General features: G+C 41.1%; 1 protein-coding gene across 1 annotated transcript in view; it reads right to left on the bottom strand.

Moving 5' to 3' along the window:
- The window catches only part of RAP1GAP (RAP1 GTPase activating protein), a 25465-nt gene extending 6420 nt beyond the window's left edge, over nt 1-19045 (bottom strand). The window contains exons 1-16 of the mRNA XM_009080636.1: nt 18951-19045; nt 18449-18484; nt 12901-12948; nt 11742-11780; nt 11434-11625; nt 8187-8290; nt 6680-6758; nt 6339-6392; nt 6166-6249; nt 5730-5830; nt 5228-5357; nt 4818-4973; nt 2542-2613; nt 2271-2357; nt 1458-1592; nt 77-223 (exon numbers count right to left, since the gene is read on the bottom strand). Coding sequence (XP_009078884.1) covers nt 77-223; nt 1458-1592; nt 2271-2357; nt 2542-2613; nt 4818-4973; nt 5228-5357; nt 5730-5830; nt 6166-6249; nt 6339-6392; nt 6680-6758; nt 8187-8290; nt 11434-11625; nt 11742-11780; nt 12901-12948; nt 18449-18466 — 1446 coding nt within the window. The 5' untranslated portion in view covers nt 18467-18484; nt 18951-19045. The remainder of the gene's footprint in view (nt 1-76; nt 224-1457; nt 1593-2270; nt 2358-2541; nt 2614-4817; nt 4974-5227; nt 5358-5729; nt 5831-6165; nt 6250-6338; nt 6393-6679; nt 6759-8186; nt 8291-11433; nt 11626-11741; nt 11781-12900; nt 12949-18448; nt 18485-18950) is intronic.
- Nucleotides 19046-23739: the final 4694 nt, after the last annotated feature.

Below are 23739 nucleotides of genomic sequence, written 5' to 3'. Positions count from 1 at the left end.
AAAGAGAAATAAAACGTATGGGTGGGTCACAAAGGTATGCTGGGTTTCCTTCCTGCAGCCCACTCGAATACCTTACCGCAGCAATGGCCTTAGGGCCCTCGGCGACACTCTGGCTGAGGGCAAGGCCAGCTGTAGCTGGGCGGCTGGGCAGGGTGGCTGGCTGCTGCTTTCTCATGGATATTCCCATGGTATCCAGGCTCTGGCTGCGGCCTCTGATCACCCGCTGAACAGAAGGGAGGCAGGGAAACAGACAAACACAGATATCCACATATAGACATGCACACAGTAGGGTAGTATGAGAAGCACCACAGATTGAGTGGAAAGTTGTGACACACTGACACCAGAACCACACAAATCCTAACTCCTAGAGAAGGCAGCATCTTAGATACTTCCCATTTTTAGTCCCAGTCAATTCATGGAGCTCTGGGAAGAGCTCTGCCAGGGAAAAACTCTTCCTCACGCATATTCTCTGCTTTCACTTCCCTAGTCCTGCTGCAATAAATAGAGATTCCCTACCAGTATCCTAGCATACTGAATAAGACAGCATCACCTGGAGCAGTCCTATCCAGTACAAGCTATAAAACACACAATCAAACTCCTGGATCAAAACTGTAAGGTTCAGTCTTGCATGAACTTGAGTGCTGGTTTCAAGGGGAAACAGCCATATCAAAATCTGTAGCGTTTGAAAATTTGTTTTCTGAGTTTACTCAGCTTTTTCCAGCCTTTTACAAAGGTCACCTGTGTACGTGACATGCAAATGACAACCAAACCTATATGTGAATGGATTAGTTTCACAGCCCTTGGTAAATCTAACCAGCCCACTATAAAAAGCAGGCGCAGGTCATTGGAAGAAATGCCATTTATATGCATCTCCATTTCCAGACAGATAACACATAATACAAAAGTGGTGAGGCACTTCCCACAGAAGTGGGATAGGGCAAGTAGATAGGAAAGTGATATAAGTCTCTATATAATCAGTTCAAAACTCAATTTGCTCATTCAAACAAAAAATTTGCTTTCAGATATCACCTTAAGCACATTTACAAGAAAGTTCCATCACCTGATCCTGACATATTAAAGATTTAAAAAAAACAAACAAAAACGTGCCATTTAGACCAAACAAAGTTCAATTAACTCTGACTTTTAGAGGATAAGTAAAGCATCACAATTTTTCTAGACAGCACACTCACAGATAGGTTAGAAACTCTCTCGCAGCAGTTCCTGAAACTCTTTCAGTTATAATGAAAATGAATTGGAAGAGATCTCCTGTAAGAACTGAAAGCTGCTTGCTATTAGTTATTATAATTCCTCTTGCAAAGACTGACTCATTTTTCTGTAAGTCACAGAGTAAACCCCCACCTGACACTAGACACCAGCATGAAGCATAGAGTTTGATATCTAAGGGCCAGTATGGAATTCCACCCTCAACCACACTGTAGCTCTGTAGGAAAGCTCACCTTGAAATTCTCGAGGAAGCCCCCACTGCCATTCTCTATCTTGTCATCCTCCCCTATGGGTAATCCCATCATGCTGCGGCTGCGGAGCTGCAGCTCCTCAAAAAGACTCTCCAAGAGGGCACTCCGTGTTCTTTCCTGCATAACATTGGGAATGAGAACAGCTTTTATTGGGAGCAGAAGGATTTTCTTCCTGTTTTTGACAATGTCTCACATCCTTCTTTAAAACAGAATTTAAAAAACTAACAAGAAGAAACCCCAAACAGCAACAACAACAACAAAAACTCCTGAAAATTACTTTAAACAGCATGAAGTGGTTTTAACTACACAGTTATGAAATATATTGCTGTAACACCAAGTCCTTTTGGACTCTCTCTAAAGCAGGTCATAAAGGACACTTTTTTACATCTGATTAATCAGAGGCATGTTTCTTCTAGATCAGGCATGCAGCTCAGTTTAGAACAGAATTTGGTACCTTGAATCAAAAATCAGTGATATCAGTATGTATCATGAAGCATAATACTGAGTTTCAGCCAATATAGAATTTCCTCCAGCAAACTGTATGCATCATGTTCCCATTCTTACTTGAGGATTAGATCTTTACATTAGAATGTACCAGTTCACATTGTATCACTCCTGCTATGGAATATGAAGGAAGTATCCCATAGCTGAGTATAATCATATTTCATCTTCCTTTCTTAAGCAACACAAAATTAGAAGTTAAAACTTTTACTATATTTTCTTAATCTGGCAATAATATATTTATAATTATTGGTAATTATGATTTTAATACAAGAAACCAGGTAAAAGACCTACCTCTAATTTAGCAAATTTCTCAGCTCGATAGCAGCTGTACTCAGCGTTGATGAGCTTGACCAGAAGGAATTCACGAAACTCTGCACTCTATAAGACAAGATGAAGACTAGAAATGAGATGAAAACACTAATAAAAATATCACATGATAAAAGTTCTGCTTACTACTGTTTGGACCTCCAAAGTCATCTAGCCAGACTGACAATACTGACTCAAAACACAAGCATGTGTACCATATCCCCCTGCCATCTAACACTGGACCAGAGAAACAAACCTTTTTAAATATGGCTGGATTTGGCAGAGGGGGTCCAAAGAAGGGGACATCATCTCGGGCTGTGACAGAAACCTGAAACAATTAAAGGAAAAAAGTAAGTATCATACACAAGTGAAAATATCAACGCCTTTGAACTACTGTGGTAGATCTGAACCTGCCTGAATAATTTACATACTCAAAGGAGATCTAATATGCTGTCCTGTGCATCCCTCTGTTTCTGAACCCAGTAAATGGCTGTGCTGATTTATCTCCCAAAAATTCAGTCAGTTAGATGTGCACACAGCAAGAGCAACAAAAAATTGAACTGACTGCTTCTTAGAAAAATATTTTTAATAACAACAACCAGTACAATAAGTATATTTAGAATAAAAATGCTTCTGTTCAGTCTGCATGATTTACCTCCACTAGAGGAACCTTTGTCAATATGGTTGTACTGACCTATTTTGTTTTACAGAGAATCCTTGGTGGAGATACTCTGCTCACTGTGCAGTGTATCTCAGTGCCACTGCCTCTCTGAGTCACATGTGGTAAACATGCATAAGCACTTTCCCAGTAAGAGATAAGGAAATTCATGGGTTTAGTTGTTGTGGTGATTTTTTAAGATGCTCCCACCTGACACACCAATGTCAAAAAAAGTAACTGTAATGCAGTACAGTTTTCACATAGTCACTTGTCCCTTCACAGCACTTACCTATATTTCAGTTTTGGATTTTTTCTATGTTTGAGATGAAATAATACCATTATTCTCCATTTCACACACCTGGGAACAATGCCATAAGAACCACAACTGCCTCAAAATAACACCAAATAAATATCAGAGCCAATGGGAGGTGTGAGTTTGATGAGAGGAAGAAGAAAATGGGCTCTTGATTTAATTCAGATTTCTCACAATGTAGGGCAGTTCCCCTAATTACAAAGCCTTCATCTCCCTCCCATTAGGTATCTACCAGTTAAATTCCTGCTTTGCATTTTTAATTTTCTGATTGCAAAAATTGCTTCTGTGAAATGAATGCCATTAATATTCCAATTTAACAGTAGGCACTAAAGCTTAAGTAAATGGAACAAGAGATGGGAAAAAATCTTTCAAATTGCAGTCTTTTCTGTACTACAATGCTCTCAAGGCAAAATGAATTAAAACCACTTTGCAAAAGCCTTTACAGAAAACTCTGCATTGGCTCTAGGGTGCTGACTGGGACTATTTCTCCTCATGAAATCATACAAGCAGATCTACTACAGTAACAAAAAAATGATATTGCAGACAGGCAGAGATGAAAATAATAGCCAGAAGATACAAGGCAAATAGCAAGCTTTCCCAGTTCTTTCTCTTGCCATCAAAAAATCTGGTGAATTTTTGTGACATGCAAAACAGAGAGTAAGAGGAGGAGTGGAACCCCATCCATACCTCTGATCAATATGAGGCTATCTTATCCCTACAAACCACTGCCCAAAGCATAGGGAACAATGGAAGGTGGTTGCTCTACCTCCAACACCCTCTCTGGTGGAAGAGGAGATGGGGATCCTGTCCTAATTTTGATATTCTTAGTGTTCTTGTAGACCTCCAAGGCATAAGGAGTCATCATCACCAAATCAAAATCCTTACATAATACATAGCACTTGGATTAAAATGTTTCTACAATGGAAAATCCACCACAAATGCAAGTTTCTACATATTTTCTGCTCTCTCAGCATGACTGAACCATCCATTCAGAGTCATGTCAGAGAGAAAGAAAGAGCTGTGTCCAAAGGCTGCAGATACGATATTTGGGGTCTAGCAGGGCTTCTTCAAACTGGAGGCCCCTTACAGGTAGCACTTCCTTGCCAGATGGGCATCAGTTCTGGAATCCCCAAAAGCAGGTGTAGCTGGTTCAGATTCCATAGATTAGGCCAACCAGCTAGCTGTATCTCACCTGCAATCTCAGGCAGTGCAAGCTCTAAGCACTATGCTGTGCAGCACAAGCAATACAGGCATGAATTTTACCTGACTTACATATTGTAAGCAAGACAACCCCTAACATGGGGTCAACTGTGCCTCGTGCTCTTTGATGTGAACAAAATTTTTTAATCTTAATTCTTCCTCCTTCAATTCCCAAAGCTTTAAGCTTCAGAAGTTCATCAGCTACTTTGAAAAACATACAACTACATTCTAGTTTCCTGAGTAGATACTTAAGAAATGAGGATGACAGCTGGCTGAACCTATACCTCTCCCGAAGGCACAAGAACAGGTTTCCACTTCAAGGATCAAAATCAGTACAGGTGAATCTATTGATTCTGGTTACCTTGTAGAGAGTGTCCCCAGTAGTGCTATGAGTGAGCTGAACTACCACATAAGCATGTAGGAAATTAGAAGCAATCATATCGGGGACAAAAGGTGTGCTTTCATCCTGGAAGATGATGGCTACAATGTCATTCCCAATGTGACGCTTCCGCTGAAGCTGGAGAAGAAAAAAAATAATAAGGAAAGACAGCAGGTGAAAAACAGCTGTATGTTATGATGGGGCCTCAAACACCAGTCTGCCTAGTATCTCCAATCCATCTGTTCAACCAAACCCCTCAACACCACTTTTACCATTACTCCAGCCATAATTCCCAACATTATGCAGTTAGACATTCTCCACTCTGTACAGTCCTTCAAACACCTCTCCTCTTTTAGCCACACTGTTGTATTCCTTAGTTCTCCTTTTGATACCTGCTGGGAATCTCCCTCTGTGAAGGGCAGCTTTGTAGACACATGAAACATGATCTCCTTCCCCCGGAAATTTGTATAGACTGACTCAGTGCCTGTTTGACCTCTGGTAACATCCAAGCCTCCCCGGAACCTGAGCAAATCCATGCCATGCCATAGCCAGGCAGGACAAAGATGAGAAAGCAGAGAGAAGAAAGATGGTATCAGTAACAGTAGCTTGGTACATCAGTATTAACAAGGGTCATTTTTAAGAAATACGGGCTAGTGAGGCACCAAATCTTTCCAAAACCAATGCACTGACTGAAGCTGCACAATGTTTCTGCTGGTGAACATACTTGCTTGCTAAAAGCTACAAGGATAAACCAGGGATCCTCAAAGTAGTTCCTTCCTTGGTATTCTTCTGAGAAACAGCACTTTTCTGTAAGCAGGGCTCTAACAGTTGCAGCCTCTGAACACATGGTGTTCCCTAAGTTAATCTGACATTCCAGCCATGCTGGGTACGCACCCACGGAAATCCTGCAGCTGAATCTTGTCACCAAGGAAATCCAGAAACTCCAGGAAACCCTGACTCTCTACAGTGTTACTGAAGACTTCTTCTTCAGTTGTCTACAAAAGGAAAGTAGAAGTCATAAGAAGCACAAGCAGTGCAAAGAACAGGCAGTAATTTCTATACACAGTTCAACAAACAAACATCTCTGCTTGAATACATTTCTGATCTGGGCCACCCATGGTGCTGGGGACCTTTGCCTCAGCCCAAAGCTGCCATTAGGGTTAGGGTTCAGAGATCCACAAAGCCTACCAAAGGAACCATGGCATTGCACCACCACTGCTGCCTTCACATCACTGCCTCTGGGCAGCACAGACTTTATTATTACATCTAAGCTAAGAGAACTACCTCTTTGCATTTTGCCTCAAGTATCATGGGATCTGATAAAGCTTACCTGTCCGGGTTTCTGGTAGATGACCCCAAATTTAAAGTTATTGCTTATCACGTGTTCATCAAATGCAACAATAAGCTGTGAAGCCTGTGGTAATGAAAATACAAACTATCAGCTGGATTCATCAGCCAGACCTTGATGGAAAAGCGATATACAGACATATCAGAACATTATACCTTGGGGTAGAGGACAGGAAAGAAGCGTTCAACATTGACATCCTCACATAGTAGCTGTCGAGTGAGAGAGAGAGCGAAACACAAGTGTGATTATCATGTGTCCTAGCTTGCTGCAGGCATGAGAGTGTAGGCACTGTTTATCATTATCTGACAGGAGTCCCTTCAGGCAAAAATTCTGAGGTAAAATTAGAAGAGAAAGAAAAGCTAAATGGAAGGGTAAAAGGGAACTATATGACAGTTCTACTGAGGAATAGTAGAAAGAGAGGGAAATGGGAGGACAGAGATGAAAAAATAACTTGAAGAATGAGGCCTTAAGACATACAGGCAAGCACAAACCTCACCTTCGCCATCTGGACAGCATTAGGAAACTCATTCAGACAGGAAATGGGGATTAGGTCATGTTTGGTGCCAGTACGAGTCCTGACACAAAACAAAATAGGCATTAGAGACATGGCTGAAGGGAGACACAAGCAACACTAGCTCTTTAAAGAAAGAGTAGCCATTTCTTCAGAGTATCCTTAAAGCAGTTAATTCCAGAGAGTTAATTTTAAATCTGTTGCATAAAATCACTGGAAAAGAGAGATATTTTCACTTATTACTCATCACTTGTGGGGAGCAGAGGAAGACAAAACAGAATGCTTAGTCTCTTGTTCCTTTGCACTCTTTTCTTGCTTGAAGAAATATTTTGCTTTACCACCACCACCATTTTCTTTCAGACAAATCTAAATGTTGAAATACAATTAATGGACACAGAATGACAATGGATTCCTAAGGTCATGCAATGAGGGCTTTAAAAACTTTAGGTCTGCTAGAGTCAAACTAGGAATGCATATCTGTGCAAGGTATAAGAGACAGAAACTGGTGTAGCATTGTTCCAGGAAGCTTCCTCTATATACATGTATTTAAAGAGAGAAGTCTTTCTAAGGAAGAAGAAAGGCTGTCAGAATCCTCTTCAAACCATTATAAACAAGCTATTGAGCAAAAAGTGCTGCATATAATAAAATATCTTAATAGAGGAATTACTGCCCTTTTGCTCTTCACTGGTCTCTTCCATGTAGGAAGATTTCTGGGCTCGGGTAAACATTCCCAGGCACAGTGCACAAAAAGGCTCTCTCTTTCTTCCAGATTACTGCTGGAACCCTGAAGCATTCTCCACATACAGTGGAGGATACCCACCAGTGATTCTCTCATAGCTGACTCCTATGCAATCAGTATTTTCCCTCAGTCCTGGACGAATCTTTGTCAGCAGCAACTGTATGTCTGTAGGTTCCAGTAGCATAGTGCCTACTGGAAGTACACCCATCCCATAGTGTGGTGAAAAGCTTCTTTGCAGCGTGCCTCTCACCTATGCAAGACCCATATCTGTTCTTCCTTTAGTTCACTCAGCAGTTCTCTCTGGGTAAGGTCTCTTTGTGGAAGCCCTAAAGTTTATAGCAGTTCATAGGCTGCCCTGGTAAGCTAGGGAATGTTCTAGCTCACCTTCAAGGGAGCCTTAGTCTCAAGTGCAAAACCTGGGCTAGGCTGTTCTCTGCTGGGGAATCCATATTCTCCTAGAGAGTACTCACATGTCTCTAAGTAAACAGAAAAACTTTCTATTCGAGGGAAGAACAGATATTTTTCACTCAGGAACTATGAAGATGCACCTGCAAGCACCATTCAGCTTTCTGAAGGAAACTGCTGAGAGAAACTCAGAGGGGGAGGAAAGAAAAATAAAAAGCTCAAAGGTTTCCTTGCAGTCCTCTTCAGGAAAAAGACATGAAATTCACACCCACATCCATGCAGAGGAAGCTCAGGGTAAGACAAGAGACACAGCACAGTAACATGCATTTCAACCACAGGCACTGTTACCTCAACAACAGGCGTAGATTTTCCTGTTTCTCAATCTGTTCATACTTCACAGAAAGTACCAGGTAGCCCAAGGACATGTCACTGGAGTAAAAGTTCTGGTGCTCCTGCAAACAGGAAACCAAAATGCATTATTCCCAACATGCTGCACAGGGAAATTTACCAGGGTTTTTTTTTTTGCATACAATCTGTCACTCAAGACCTAATTTTTAATTAACTAGCAATAACATGCTTGAAGACATGCATATGCTGTCTTCCAGCCCCTTTATCATCAATGCATGAGCATATTACTCAAAGCGCATCCACTGCCAGTTCAGTTCCTCCTCATCTGTCCAACATCAGAAGGGCTCCTGAGAAGGAATAGGATTAGAACATTCAGCAACACATTTTTATGAAATCAAGTTTCTTGTAAATGAAATTGTATCTTTCGTGGACTTTCCCTGTAGCCATTCAGACTCTGCATGACTAAGCAGTGGTCTCCAGCACATTCAACTGGATTTGGTTGTGGGAAATTTCTATACAAAGAATAATGGCAGAATCATTATGCCAAACAGTTGACCTCCAAGAGTGCTCACGTCTCAGGAAGGACAGTCAGTAAGTAACTACTTTGCAGATGAAGACTGTCCTCAGCAGTGCTACTAAGACTGCTTGAGCTTTAGTGGAGTATGCCTGGAACAGAGTCATTCAGTCAAACAATGAAACATAATGCAAATATTGCCACAGTCTCTATATGTAAGTGGCTGTGGCCATACATTTCTCCTGGGTATACAGCCATGTTCCAATGGCCTAGGTATATCAATATATATTTTTAGTGCTTATATAGAATATATATTGCTATATAACCTCTAACTTCAAAAGGTTTAAGCCTTTTGACACAGAATGTGAATTAAAACGTCTAGCACAATGAAAATACTATACAGATGGAATCATTCAGAAATCTTTTGATTACTCCCATCTTCCTAGTGGAAAACCACTTTATGGTCAGTTTTCAGAGCTGGCTGCTACATAAATTCTGACCAAAGCACTGAGACTGAATTTATGCTTTCAGCAAATAGTCCAAACTTACTTGATTTGAGGTATAAGCATGGAGAGACCAATGAAAATGTCATGCACGGGATCCAATTCTCTTTGGATTAGATTAGTATTTTAATCTCTTGCTGCTAATGAGAACTTCTACTGAAAGGGGCAGAAGTACATTTCAGCATTTAGCCTCCAACCCAGGAGAGTACAGTGAGATTGGTACAGTACTTTTAAGTTAGCAATGATGAAAGTTGGGGTCAGACTCTTTGTCAGCAAAGCAAAATAATAACAAATAAAACAAAACCAAGACTCACAAAACCAAAATCATCTCAGCTACCCTACAGTAGGCAGAATTATCAGTGTCCCCTTATGCCTCAGGACCATGAAAATCAGAAGAAAGTCATACAGCAATCTACTGATGGTGGAATCGGGAATGTGCCCAGAGATGCGCAGTGCAGAGCAGTTTAGCCAATGGAAGAAAATGAAGGTTTTTGGACTCTTCTTCAGCTAAGAACTGTTTAACATTATTCAAAGAATGAAAGAGACCTTTCTTGCCATTGCTGAAATAACCTTCCCATGTTATCACCAAGAAAAGGACTCAATCTACACAGCATCAAAATCACCGGTATCACTAACTTTACACTGAAGAATACTCTTCTAGTGGAAAAGCTCTGAGCTTTCTCCTTACCTAACCCTTTAAACCATGGGTAAAGGTTTCTATCCATGATAGGTTTTCTGTGGCAAGAGTCTTGTTCACCTTGTTCTTTTCTGATATTAGCTCACCTGAAAACTTGCATGTCTCATTGAATACAGTTACACATTCATGTCAGTTAAGACAAAGAATAAAATGCTGGACACTCGAAAAGGAAGAATGTAGGAGAGATGAGTTTTTCTGTAGTACTGAGGCACTGACGGTTGGGCACTTTGCAAATGCAAAGTTCAGTGATATAGGAACTCCTGGATCTTGCTTGTTAGGAATAATGATGATAGGGACCTCCTTGAGCAGGAGTATGGACAAGATGAGCTTGAGAGGTCCCTTCCAACCTCAACTGTTTCGTGATATCAGGTCAGCAGTTAATCCTACAATCAGACTGAAAAAAATCAAATCCCAATTTGCCTCTCATCTTGACTGGCTCTGGAAGCCTTCAAGCACAACCCTAAATTTACCATGACAGAAAAATAATTACAGTTGGCATACTGAAAGCTTCCAGAAGGTTATGGGATAAATGTCCACTAACAGGTTGCACAGCAGATCTGTCAGCTTTGAGAGGAAGTCTCCAGAAAGGATTCCTTTTTTTCCCTAATTACCTAAAAATTATATTATTATTGGTTTCCAGTGTTGCATACTACACAGGATCATTCAAACAAGCCCAACTACCGCAGAACAGGTACAGAGCACTGCTCCAGCTGTTCCGGGTTTTGAACTTCCTGAGTAGTCACTGAGGGAGATCACAGAATAAGATGCAGAATGAGTATAGCTGTCAGGTATACTCAGGCATTTATATCTCCTTATGCCATGAACTGAATTTCAGAAAACATCATGGGTTGTTCTCACTTGTTCTTGATGGCTAATATCATCCTGAGATCCAGCCTGATAACGAACCAATTCCCTAAATAGGCCAACCCAGATGGACCTTAATGGCCAGCCAGCAAATATACACTTTATGAGGCCAAGTTCTGTTTCCCTATGTGTCAAACCAGATTTTTTTAAAGTCAGGAAACATTTAGCACCAAACTTACTTAAATCAACAACTATAAAAGACAAGACCCAATTTCTTCATACACATTCTGTGATGACCATACATCAAGGAAAAGGGACCATTTTGCTTCCTACTGAGCTGGGACTTGCACTGTCCATACGGAAGACCCCTCTAAAAATATTACCATCTCCATTTCCAATATTATTAAACTTTTTTTCCCTTTGTCATCCTAAGGTTGGTATCTGTACAGGAGCCTTGAAAGAGATTCTTAACCAAGTATTTGCACTTCCTGTGCAAATCTTTCTGTTCTGTTAATGCATGGAATGATGCACATTTCACAAGGGGACAGGACCAACTTACCACACTACAGGCCATACCGCAGTATACACTTCATTACATCAGGTCAAAGCATCATAAGGAACTGAAATGGAGCAGCTCCGCAGTCATTTCTAAGTCCATCAGAAAAAGCCTGAGGAACATTTCAGCATTGAAGCTGCGTGGACTTAGAAAGCTCTGAAGGTCATTCTTACCTTTCCCAGAAAATGTTTGCGGTACAGCTTGGCTGTAGGGTCACTTTCCAGTTTCACTTTACCACTCCAGGGAAAGGGTACATCAGACAGAGCCGGACTCAAGCTGGAGAGGTTGTGGCTGGTCCCTTCAATCCAGTAGCCCCCAAACTGGGGTAAGATGATGAGAGGATATGGCCACCCTTTCTGTAATACCTATTCAGAAGGACAGAGAACATCAAAGCTGACAGCCCAATAAGATGGAAGGCCAAAAAGCTGAAAAAACATAAAAGTCCAGGAGAAAATAACAGACGAGAGCAGTACTGACTCACCTCATGAATGCTGGGGTAAGGAATATACTCCTCTTCTGTCTGAAATCAGAAGAGACCATTAGCAAAAACATGTGACATCTTTTAAAGCATTACGCTGTCATGATGGTACAAGCTGTGCCCTCAGCTTCCATTCTACCCTAGGCCATCTTTAGAGTTTCACTTTAGGGTTTAAGGTTACACTCCATTTCCAAAGTCTCAGCATTATAATATAGAACTTTGAGAAAAACAAATTTAGGACTCAGATTTTACCCACCTTCCTCCTTGAAACTACACAGAATCTAGGCATGCAAAATGAGGAGGTAGCCAAACTACAGGCAAATTCGATGTGTTTAGGAGTGTCAGCCTCTTCCTTCCACACAGTGTTAGACAGCTGCTGTTCTTCTGCAGACAAAGATCAAAGTGGGAATGGCAGAAATAGAACTGTTATTTACAGTGAGATTGAGGTTGTGTCATCTCCATAGGCAGACCTGTAGTATACAACTGAGCAGTGACGAGGCATGACTGAGAGAACAGGAGCAGCATCTGAGCCACTTTATGCCAGTTGGATGCCTCTTCCATCACCACAAAGAGCACTGTCTATCTCTGTCAGAACTGAGCTATACCAATTCTCTATGTGGCCTTTTTTTTTAAAGGCCATTGCAAGATTAGAATCAAGGTCAAATTTGATTTTAAGGTTACTGGGCCTGAGCTGAGACTGAAGAAATGGAGAGGAAGACTTGATGTGATTCTGTTCTTACTGGCCTAATATTGAGGAAAACAGACCAGCTTTCTAGTAGCATCTCTACAGGTCCTCAAGCAGACTACTGAAATAAATTCAGTGTGCCATCATATTTATTATTATAGCTCTTAAATTTAATAAATTTAAGAAACTATTTTGTCAAAAATAAGGCTGTCAATAATAATAATAAACACTTATTGGAGCCACTTAGATTTGAAAAAGGAAAGTGTTAATTCTGTATCAGCTACATAGCCTCACCCTCCTGTGCAGACATGCAAAAAAAAAAAAAAAAGAAAAGAAAAGAAAACAGGCAAGCATGTATGTGTCCTTGGGATGTTTGTAGACTCCCTGCTCATTCCAAGATGAAAATACACTGCAAGCCAGGTCAGTAATTATCTGCCATTCTCAGCAATTTAGGAGGCAACAACGACTTGGCCTGACCTTGAGAGGAGCTGGAAGGGAACATCTTTGTTCATCCAGACGACTCCCCTAGAAACATAAAGTCATAGACAGTGAATCCCGTATATTTAGCATGTCTGTTTCACTTACCCTCTGTGTCCTTCTCCATATCCCCAATATGCATATTTTGTCTCACTATATAATCTTCTACATTATCCAAGTTTGGAAGCTTGGAATAAAACAGAGAAGTAAAGCTAGAACTTGGCCAGTCCCCTAGTTTGGCATCAAACCTGAAAAGCTAGCCCCAAACTTACATCTCTTAAAAAGCAGAAAGCTGGCAGATATCAAAAGCAATCTCCCAAACTGATCCTCTAATCTCTTCTAGCTACTTTTCTTCCTATCCCGAGCAATAAAAAAAAAGGAAGATGTAAAGACAGAATGCAACTGAACAGTATTTCCAACCATTCATTCCTATTCTACTCTTCCCTCTCCCTTGAAGATACTGTCAGGTAGAGCATGGAGAGCCTCAGAGCAGGGTTCAGAGAAGTAAAAATCACTTGTTTTGAGTATCAAACAAGAAGATTTTTTCTTATTAAGAAGCTTATGTGCCTTGCTTCCATCCAAATACAAGAACAAATCCATCTCTTGGAGGTAAGACGGAAAATCAGAGCTGCTCTCCATCCATACATCTGACTAGTGCAACAGACCCCTGCAGGCAGCAAGAAGCTACATAGCAAAGCCATGTACATCTGCTTCCCCAGGCACCATTACTGCGAGGTGAGTTGGAATCACACGGCAAAAGACTCCTGGATGCCTAGCTTCTTCCTGGATCAGGAGCTGGCATCCATACCTGATTATCTTTCTTAAGGCTACTCTATCCTCTGCCTTCTCACCATGGCAAAGTAGCTCGCTTCCACCACACCTCTACAGCAGAAGCACACAGGAATAGGAAACTTTTAATGAAGACAGCCCCAACACAGACTGAGCAGAGGGCTACATCAGAAGAAGCCAAAAAGATATGGGGGTCAACAGGCCATAGTCCAAGTGCACATCACAGACAGAAGAGTAAGAGGCAGAATTTGCACTGTCAGATAGAAAGCTGAAGATCAGGGTTTAAGTTACACACAATACATGAGTATTCAATTACCACCACCTAAATCTTGCAGCTCTCATACCAGAACATGATGCTGAAACTACATTTTCACACACCATCAGTGATTGCTTAATGGAGTGGCTAATTAGGGATTCCAAACAGGATAGGCAGCTATCAACTTTGTTCTGAAAATAGGCAGGATCTGACTTATAACAGCTATGCCTATGCACATATTCTGCAGCGGAACTAGATTCTGGTAGAAATAAGTAAATCTCAGAGAAGGTCTACTGTGGAGACTTAGGATGCTCAAGTGCAGAAGTTTTGGGCCAATGCTCCAGCTGTGTATGGTGCAAAAACTGCTAGCATAGCCACAAGATTAACATTGAGGAATAGCAATCTTACATTGAGGAATAATAATAATCAGGATGCTCCTTGCAGGAACAACAAAACGAAAAAGAAAAAAAGAGAGGAAGAAAAAACGCATCTATTTCATGTAAAAATGAAGTTTTAGAAAAATAAGAAAGCTTATTAAAAGAACATAAAATGAGACACAAAAAAAGCTAACCCCTCATGAAATGATGAGGAGCCAGACCCTGAGCTCACAACAAATTCTTAACACCTTTAAGAAACCCTTAGAAACACCAGAAGTAAACCAGTGGGTTTAAACTCCAGGGTAAGGAAGTCTAGTAGTAGATGCATGAGGTCATTCTTCCTAAGTCTGATGTTGAGTTCTATCACAAAAAGTAGCAGTAACAACAAATTTTAGTTGGTTAAATATAGAACACAGCAAGCAAGACAGCATAACAGAAAACCAAATTATTTTCCTTAACTATATCAGGAAAAAGGAGCTTAGCATAGTATCTACAGGGTGACACAGGATCAAACTATAAAAGCTGAGCTTCAAGACAGTTACAACTGCCCCACCCCCCAGTATTTTCTTCCTTTGTATTTTCAACAGGGGAGCCTAAACAAATACCAGCTTGGAACTATTCTTCATAAGGAAACTTCAGAGGATCTGTTTCAAATTGTAGTGTCAGTAAACAGCATTGACAAAATGAACAACAAATTACCAGGATGTGGTGAGTTGTGAAATTAAGATGGAACAGAGGCTGACCTTTTGCAGAGGTAGTAGTAACCATTTTGCATTTGGTGAAGCCATAAAGATTAGGAAGTCGAGTGCATGAAATGCAAGCACAAAAGGATGTTTTGTGGATGTGCTCTCGAGTTTCACTTGTCAACCTAGTGAGCTGAGGCTCATGGAGAAGGCTAGTTTCTAAAACAGGGGTTTTTAGAACAGACATTCCTGTGTGCTACCAAAACAAACTTGAGACAAGAAGGAGACATAGGCAGTAAGCAGCCCCAGCCTTCTGTAACAAACTGTGGAAAGTACTGGGTCAAACTTTCTGTGCACCAGGGGCTTTCTCCACATGGAAATGGAGACTGGGAAAATTCAATTTTCTAGTATTTTTCTCCTCTTCCTTGGCATTTTTGGCAGATCTGACAACTGCAAAACCTTTTCAGTTTCAAAGGAGGTCCTAGTAGGAGACCAATATCTCAGCAAGGCCTGAGGGAAAACTTCCTGGGCAGCTGTAAGGGAGCTGCTGTTTGTATCAGAGGTACAGAGAGCAGAGGAATGTACCAGCACATTCCACGACTGTGTACTGTTAAGGGAGCTCCTGGTAGCCTGGGAGTAGAAGACATAGGTCTAAATCTACCAACCTCTGCTCCAGAGTGAAGCTTAAGATACATACTGGCAGAGATCTAACATGGCCCTGGGCTGTATGCTCTAAAGCTTTATTTTAAAGGGTAACCAGGACTGCAGGAAACTTACAGTGGAAATTGTTGGAAGTGTCAAAGCATCGGCAGAACAACCAGTTGATGACCTGTGTCGTTCCTCAGAAGGGAGAGGCATAAACTACAGCTGGCTCAGCCACCTGTTGAGACATCCTTCTAGTTTGGTCCAGTTTGGCTTGCAGCACTGCCTTTAAGGAAAGACTTTAAGGAAAGACTTTCCCTCACTGTTTCCCTGGGTAGCTTACTGGAGATAGCATTAGTCTGAGAATTCCCAAGGTCTTGTACAGGGGAAACACCTGGCCTGAGCAGGATGAAAGAATGAATGGCAGAGAAAAAACTGTCCAGAGTCAGGTCCCACATGGCATAGCAATGCTATGATAACACACATTTTTATGGGGAAAGAGAAGTGCTTTGAGATGAGTAGTTCAAAACAGACAATTTGATTACAAAAGGGGATACAGGGGAAAAAAATGAAGGTAGTTGTGAGAAAATAAGACAGAAGAATATGCAGAAACTGTATGAACACAGAACAGAGTAGTGAACAAAAGCAGGTAAGTGAAGAGGGATTGGCTGTTCAAATATGTGAAGACCTGAAAAATCTGAGTTTATTGGCTGAAATAAAATTTCCCTGTTTTTCAACAGCTTGAACTGCAGACAAATCTAGGAACTATGTACTCATAAGTGTCCTTAACAAAGTATTTACTGTGAATTTTTGTATGCACAGAACAAAGTGGATAGTAGCCCATTTACTTCCAAGCAATGGTTATTAACATTGAAAAGAAATAAAAATAAGGCAAACTTCTCTCCCAGATGTCAGGGACTGGTTTCAGTTTAAAAAGAGAGCACAACTTTATCTGTTAATTCATTGCATATAATATGAAATGGACATGCTACTTTTCAGTCAAACAATTATACTTCAATTCGATTGTTAAAGTACTCAAAAATCAATTATATCCTGTGGCTTTGTTGCTGTTATTTTACAGGAGAAATGTTCAAGTTTCCTACCTCGCCTGTTACTCACTTTGACTGCTAATGAAAATCCTAGATTACGTTTTCAAGAAAGATTCAGCAAATCTAAGGGATAGTCATAGTCAAATGGAATGAAAGGGAAAGCAAAAACAAACAAGAAAAAATAAATAATTGGCAAAAATATAAAGAAAGAGCACAACAAATATTAAAATGAAATATCAAGGGAGTTTTTTTCTTTTGAAAAATACCTCACTTCTTTCAAAAAAAATAAATCTGTTAAACAGCAGTTACTAATTCTCCCATTGCAAGTCAGGAGACAAAAATGAGCTAAATTAAAAAAACCCAAACCACTACACTCTTAACAATGGGTATCTAAGAAACAATATAGATGCAAAATTAGGCAGTCTGCCTGTTGGAAATGTTCATCAGCTCTCTGTTATCTCTCTAGCTAAAGAGGTGTAAATCCAGTCAGAGACTTTTCATATGGTAAACCATACAAAAACATATGGCAAACCAAGAGCTGAGAAACACAGAATCATAAGCAACAGTCTTCCAATAAGAGACATCTGCTAGTTACTCTTCTTTATACAGATTTCAAGAGGCCTGAAAAGTACTGTCATACCTTTGAACATGTGCTGGAACTGAAGAAGCACTGCATGCTCATGCTTACTTGTTAAATGAGCCAGGCACACATACAGAGTCTGTTATTGTAAAGCATTAATATATCCCAAACACAGTTTAGATATCAGTACTGTGACAACAAGGTCTGTGTCTATCTACACATTACTATATATAAGATATACCTTCAGGCCCCCCCTCCACTTCTCCTTTCTAGTCTGCCAAATAGTATTTCAGCCTCCATAACTCTATATTCAGCATTTTGCTGCTGCCTTCCACCTCTTCACCTTTACAGTGATCACCCAAATTCCAGAAAAGAAGTTAATTGGTTTTGGTAAGTTTAATTCCTGCACATAATAAAAAGCAGGAGTTATGTGCCATGATATGAGTTAAGTTAGGTCAGAGTTAACCTCAGCATTTCAAAGAAGGTGCACCACTCAAGGAAAATATGGGTAGCCTTCAAGAATGCTCTGAGAACAGATAATCTGCAAATTTTAAATACTCTATTCTTAGATTTTTCTCAAGTTATTATATTAATATTTCTTTATTTGATAGGGTAAAAGTGGGGGGAAAATCAACCCTGCCCTATTTTAATTTTATAACATATTATATGCAACTAAATGCACCTATTTCCATATGAGAATTAAGCCAGGGTCCTCCTTTCTTGCACAAGTTAAAGACATGGCCTACAGGAGTTATTTATTAAACTGTTTGACCTTGCTAAATACAGTTACGTTAACATCCCATTAATCACCTGTCATTAGTAGCTGCTACACAGCAGAAACATAGTTTCTTGAAGAAGATGCCAGAGATACCTTAATGCAACTGTGATTTTCTCTCAGAATCACACTTCTGCAAAGAACAGACAGAATTATAATTATCTGTGTCTATTGCTTCCATCATGCTGGTTGGAAAAATGAACACAGGAAAATGCTTTTGAAACCCCATTTAAGAGCAGGTATAGGAGCTTGAGCATAGAAGAGCTAAACATTCCACAGGCCCAAATGAAAAGGTATTGGGAGTGGAGTGATAAGACAGATAGCAGTTGATTTGATTATTTGTTTGGCTATGAAAAATCAAGAGATCACAAAGTTTGACAGAATAACTTCTCCTTACCTGCATTTTTTCAATCATCTCAAACAAGTCCACAGTCTGCGAAAAGGAAAAGACAACAGGGAAAAATAATTGAACATTTGCAGAAGCCAACATTTTCTTCTCTGGTAACCCAGATATTGAAGGAGCCAACAGCTCCTGCCATGCTTTGGCAAAGGAACTACTTGCTCGCTGAAGACATTATGGAATTGTTCTTCCTTAACTGATAGCACAGACAAAACAACTGGCCAAATTGTCTTCAGCTTGTGTTGCAAAAGCTTGACCTGAAACCTGGTCAGACAGGTATCAGGAATTTCTCTCTTTCAATGGGTCAGACTACTGACTAGATATAGGACAGCACAATAACTGATCAAATGAACAAGTTTAGGATTCTCACAGAAGTGGTCAACCATAGACGTAAGACATGCAAGCACATGAGCTTAATTTCAATCATTTCTATTGTACACATAACTTCTGTTCAAAGCATACTTCAACCCTAAGCCAGAGGAACATGGGCTGCTTTTACCTTGTTGGGGACAGCAGGAGTGAGGGCACATGGAAAGTCTTGTGCGGGAGATTCTATAACATCACTGCAGCACTGCACACCCTCCTCAGACCTCCTGCAAGAGACAGAGGTAGAAGGGGGAAAAAAAAATGTTCCAACTCTGAGAGAATTCAAGATGCTAGTGCTTGCCTGGAGCACTTCCTTTGCCTTTTGCTTACTCTTCCTCTCCCTGGACCACTTCTTACCTATGAGGAAGCTGTCATTCCCTGTGAGAATCTCTGAGTTGTTTTAACTCACCACTTGACACCTGCAAACACCCTAGATATAACAGCAAAAAATCTTCTGGCCCTGACTGCTCTGTTTCTGTTCACACACAATATTTTCCTCACAACTGTCATGTAAGTGCTGAATGATCTTTTTTTTGCCAGCTTCCTCTTCCATCATGGGTTTGCAGCAGAATAAAGACTGGTCTCACAGGAACCTTTGTGACCAGATCTCAAAATGGAACCATATTAAAAAATATGGAAGTTCCAAAATATCACTGAAATCAGCACCTAAAGGACAGCCCCAGTTGCCACAGTTTGGGTATTAGTCTCCAAGACAAGAGCATAACAAAGATGGTGTGAGATAAGAACCCATACGCCCTGCAGGAGAGATGCAGGCACGGTTCTGTGTTACCATGGCTGGTAAAGCCAGCAGATTAGGTGGGCTTTTGTCTGAACACCTGCTATGGAAAATATATCATTACTTTGGTCCCTGCTGGAGCAGCAGTGTGTACAAAAAGCAGCAGCACTTTATTTGATTTCATAGAGGAGAAAATAAAAAGCAACACAAACAATACACTGTCATTTAAAAGACATAGATAGCATAGCCTACTGCACTATGGACAGTCTCACTGCTAGCTGCAGCTCTCCTACTGTTACTTAATGAACTTTCCATGTCATTCAGAGTTTTTACTAGCAGTCACGTAGGGTTTAAGTCAGAGTGAAGGGCACAGAGGGTGAGGCTGGGAACAAAGCACAGGTCTCTAATACAAGATACAAGACTCATTCAGTTTGTAGCGTAATCATGAATATGGTTGTTACATGATCAGAGAATCACAGAGAGGTTTGGATTGGAAGGGACCACAACAGGGATGCCACCCACTAGGTCAGAGCGCCATCCAACCTGGCCTTGCACAATTCCAGGGATGGAGCATGCACAGCTTCTCTTGGCAACCTATTCCAGTACCTCACTAACCCTCTGAGTAAAGAATTTCTTCCTGACATCTAATATACATCTCTTCACTTTTAGTTTAAAACCATTCTCCCTTGTCCTCTCACTATCTGCCCAGTAAAAAAGTCACTCTCCTTTTTTATAAGCCCTCTTTAAGTACTGAAAGGCCACAGTGAGTTTTCCCCCGGGGCCTTCTTTTCTCCATGCTGAACAACCCCAGGTCTCAGCCTGTATTCATAGGAGAGGTGCTTCTGCCCTCAGATCATCTTTGTGGCCTCCTCTGGACCCACTCTAAGAGATCTATGTCTTCCTTGTGATGAGGACTCCAGAGCTGGATGCAGTAGTGCAGATGGGGTCTCACCACAGCAGAGGAGAAGGGCAGAATCACCTTCCTCAACCTGCTGGCCACACTTAATCGTGATGCAGCCCAGGATATGTTTGGCTCTGTGCTGTGAGCACACACTGTTGGCTCACATCCAGCTTTTCATCCACCAGAACCCCCAAGTCCTTTTCTGCAGTGCTGCTCTCAATGAGCTCTTGTCCCAGTCTGGACTCATGTCTGGGATTGCCCTGACTCAGGTGTAGTACCTTGCACTTGGACATGTTGAACTTCATGAGGTTCTCACGGGCCCACTTCTCAAGTTTGTCCAAGTCCCTCTGAATGTTCCCTTCCTCTGTTGCACCAACCACACCACTCAGTTTGGGGTCATCTACAAACTAGCTGAGGGTCCACTCGATCCCACTGTTTATGTCATTGATAAAGATATTAAAAAGCACCAGTCCCAAGACAAAGCCCTAAGGGACACCACTCATCACTGGCCATATAATGCATATAATAATCACAGAATGCAATCAAGAATTGCTATCCTCTAGCTATTTGATGCATGACTGCTACTGCTTCCATGCTAAGAGACTGGTATCTGTAAGTCATGCAGACTCTTGCTTTGAAACCAGTGGCTACATCCCCTGTTGAATGGAGGTACTCTATACAAGGTCCAAGAATTACAATGCTCACCAATTCTCTGACAATTCACAATTTATTTTAGTGACTCAATAGCATCACGTAACTTTCATATAGGCTCATCTACACAAAGTAACACAATGCTTCCATCCCACAATTTTCTCCTGAAATTCAGATGAGAGAGATCTATGTAATGCAACTAAAGAATAAAGCCATTAAATACCTGGGAGGGAAGATGTAGGAGTTAGTCTTGACAACCTCAAATATTGAAATAGTCAGATAGCAAATGTATTTTAAATGAATATTAATATTACACTAATACATGCTTTATTTATCATCATATTCGTTTATTTGAAGCACGTTTGGGATGAGCAAAATTTATGTCCAAGGCAGTACATGAAAAGTTCTTCATTGTTTCTTTTAAAAACCTGAAGTTTCTGTTCTGTGAGCCCTAAAAAGGGAAGACCTTAATTTGATAAATTCTCATGTTCAGAAACAAGCCATCTCCAGAGAAGTGGAACAGTGGAACTCCTGTGCAACTGGATGCTCTGGGGCCTTGTCTCATGCTACAGTGTTTTCTTTGGCATGTCACTGGGTTGAATGCTGAATCATTGAATAGACAGTTAAATATACACCTGCATCATGGAAATCTGGCAGCTCCTATATGAGGTCAGTATGGCCAGTCCTGGCCCTGCTCTCTCACCATAAATTCCTCTCTACACTTTGGACTGACTGGAGAACTTTGTGCACCACCTGTTCCTTACCGTGGAATCCTAGTACAGTTCTATAGCCAAAATGAGTCCAGCAGATGTCAAAAGCACTGGCCTTATGATACATTTAGAGATGTTCACAGTTCTGTAATTATCCCAGACTACAAATGTGCCAAGGGGTGAATTACTTAGATTTTATGTTAACTTGGATAAAATATCACAAAAATTTGGGGCCAGTGTAAGTATTGCTTGAAAGTCCACTTGAGAATTTTTGACTTCTGGAATGCACTATACACATAATAAAGCACTAAGCTTTATTGTAGAAAGAGAACATACTTCTTTTCGAATTGAACCTTCAAACTCTTTGACCATAGAAAAGAAAGATATCATCTTTCTGAAAAAGGAAAGCAATTCTGCAGACTGGAAGTGGAATATTTATGTGCAAATGTATATTTGTTGAAGCTTTATTTTTAGGAAATGGCAACAAGGGGAAGCAAAGGCCCTGGAAAATGCTGAAGGATTTTGCTAGTGCTAGGATTTTGCTAGTGAGACTGATCAGTGCATTAATTTCAAGCAGGTAGCCAAACTAAATGTAGACACTCCTGACCCACTGCTAAAGACTCCACACTCAATTCTGAAATGGTGTGAGAACTTTTACAGGCCTCTAAGCCACTATCTATCACTTAGTGCCATGGTCTAGTAACGATGGTAGGGTTGGACTTGATGATCTTTGAGGTCTCTTTTAACCTGGCTGATCCTATGATTCTATGATCTCCATACACACAATTCTGCTCAGTCCCTGTATTTCTGTCTTGCAGCATTCTCTACTATTTCAGACCTGGGATCTCTCCATGCAGCTCTCAGAATCATTGCTTTCTGCTATAGCTGAGCCAGTTCAATAACCAAGTCGATGTAAATATTTGTTCTACAAAAAACACAAATTAGACTTGACAGATTTCATACATCCTTCCATAAGTATTCAAGAGGTAAAAAGGATTTGTTGCACTCTGAAAAGGCAAGTGCCCCAAATCCTCAGCTATTTTCCTGAAAGTTCACAGGGAAGCAAGTGTACAGCTATTGTAAATACTTCTGCTAATCTGGAAACCTTCCAGTAGGAGAAACATTTCAGCACAATTTGCAGCTATCTATGGAATAACACTGTCCCAGCCTGGTGTTTCTTGCAGTGAGACACTAACACATTTTTTAAATCCCTCACTAGAAGGGACAGGCAATTCTAAAGAACTGAAGGTAATGTGAAACAAGAACAGGACTGAAATGCTCACAAGGAAAATTCTGGGCAACTACTTTTCTTGAGCAACAGCTTCTGCTCTTTCTTCCCTTGTTTCTCCCTTAGAGAGACACATTTGCTCTGCCAAATATGATTTGTAGATATACAGTGAAGACAGCTGGAAACATGATACCAATAGCCTCACTCTACTAAAACCTGTCCAGCTTTGAAGTTTGCTTACCATGCAGATTCCTAGAACTCAAGAAAAGGAATTACTGAGCCAGAACTAGGAAAGGGAAGCTACCACTACAGATAGGATGTGGTTTGCTCGCAGCTAGTCACAAACTTTCTGCCCATAGACTCTGACTTCCATCCAGTAAGGAACCTCAACTCCAGCCGCACTCCTCGGCAGCTGCTGCCCCTCCCGTGGAGGTCACTGCTCCCGCTCGTGGGCAGTCTGTGCCCCCTACTCTGCGCTCCCTCAGCAGAGGTGGGCAAGGTAACGGGAGAGCCCGGGGGACTCCGCCGGCTGTCCCTGCTCACAAGGTACTGCCCTGCAGGGCAGGAGAAAGGAGAACTCCCAAGAGAAATCAACCTCGCCGCCTCCCGTGCCCCCACGCACTCCCACCTCCCGTTAAGTGCCAGTCGGAGCTCCCCCGCGCCCAGGCGGCAGGAGAGAGCCCGCCGAGCATCCCT

The sequence above is a fragment of the Acanthisitta chloris genome, unplaced genomic scaffold, assembly GCF_000695815.1.
Source record: "Acanthisitta chloris isolate BGI_N310 unplaced genomic scaffold, ASM69581v1 scaffold8708, whole genome shotgun sequence".
Classification (NCBI taxonomy): Eukaryota; Metazoa; Chordata; class Aves; order Passeriformes; family Acanthisittidae; genus Acanthisitta; species Acanthisitta chloris.
This window is presented reverse-complemented; position numbering and strand designations above follow the sequence as displayed.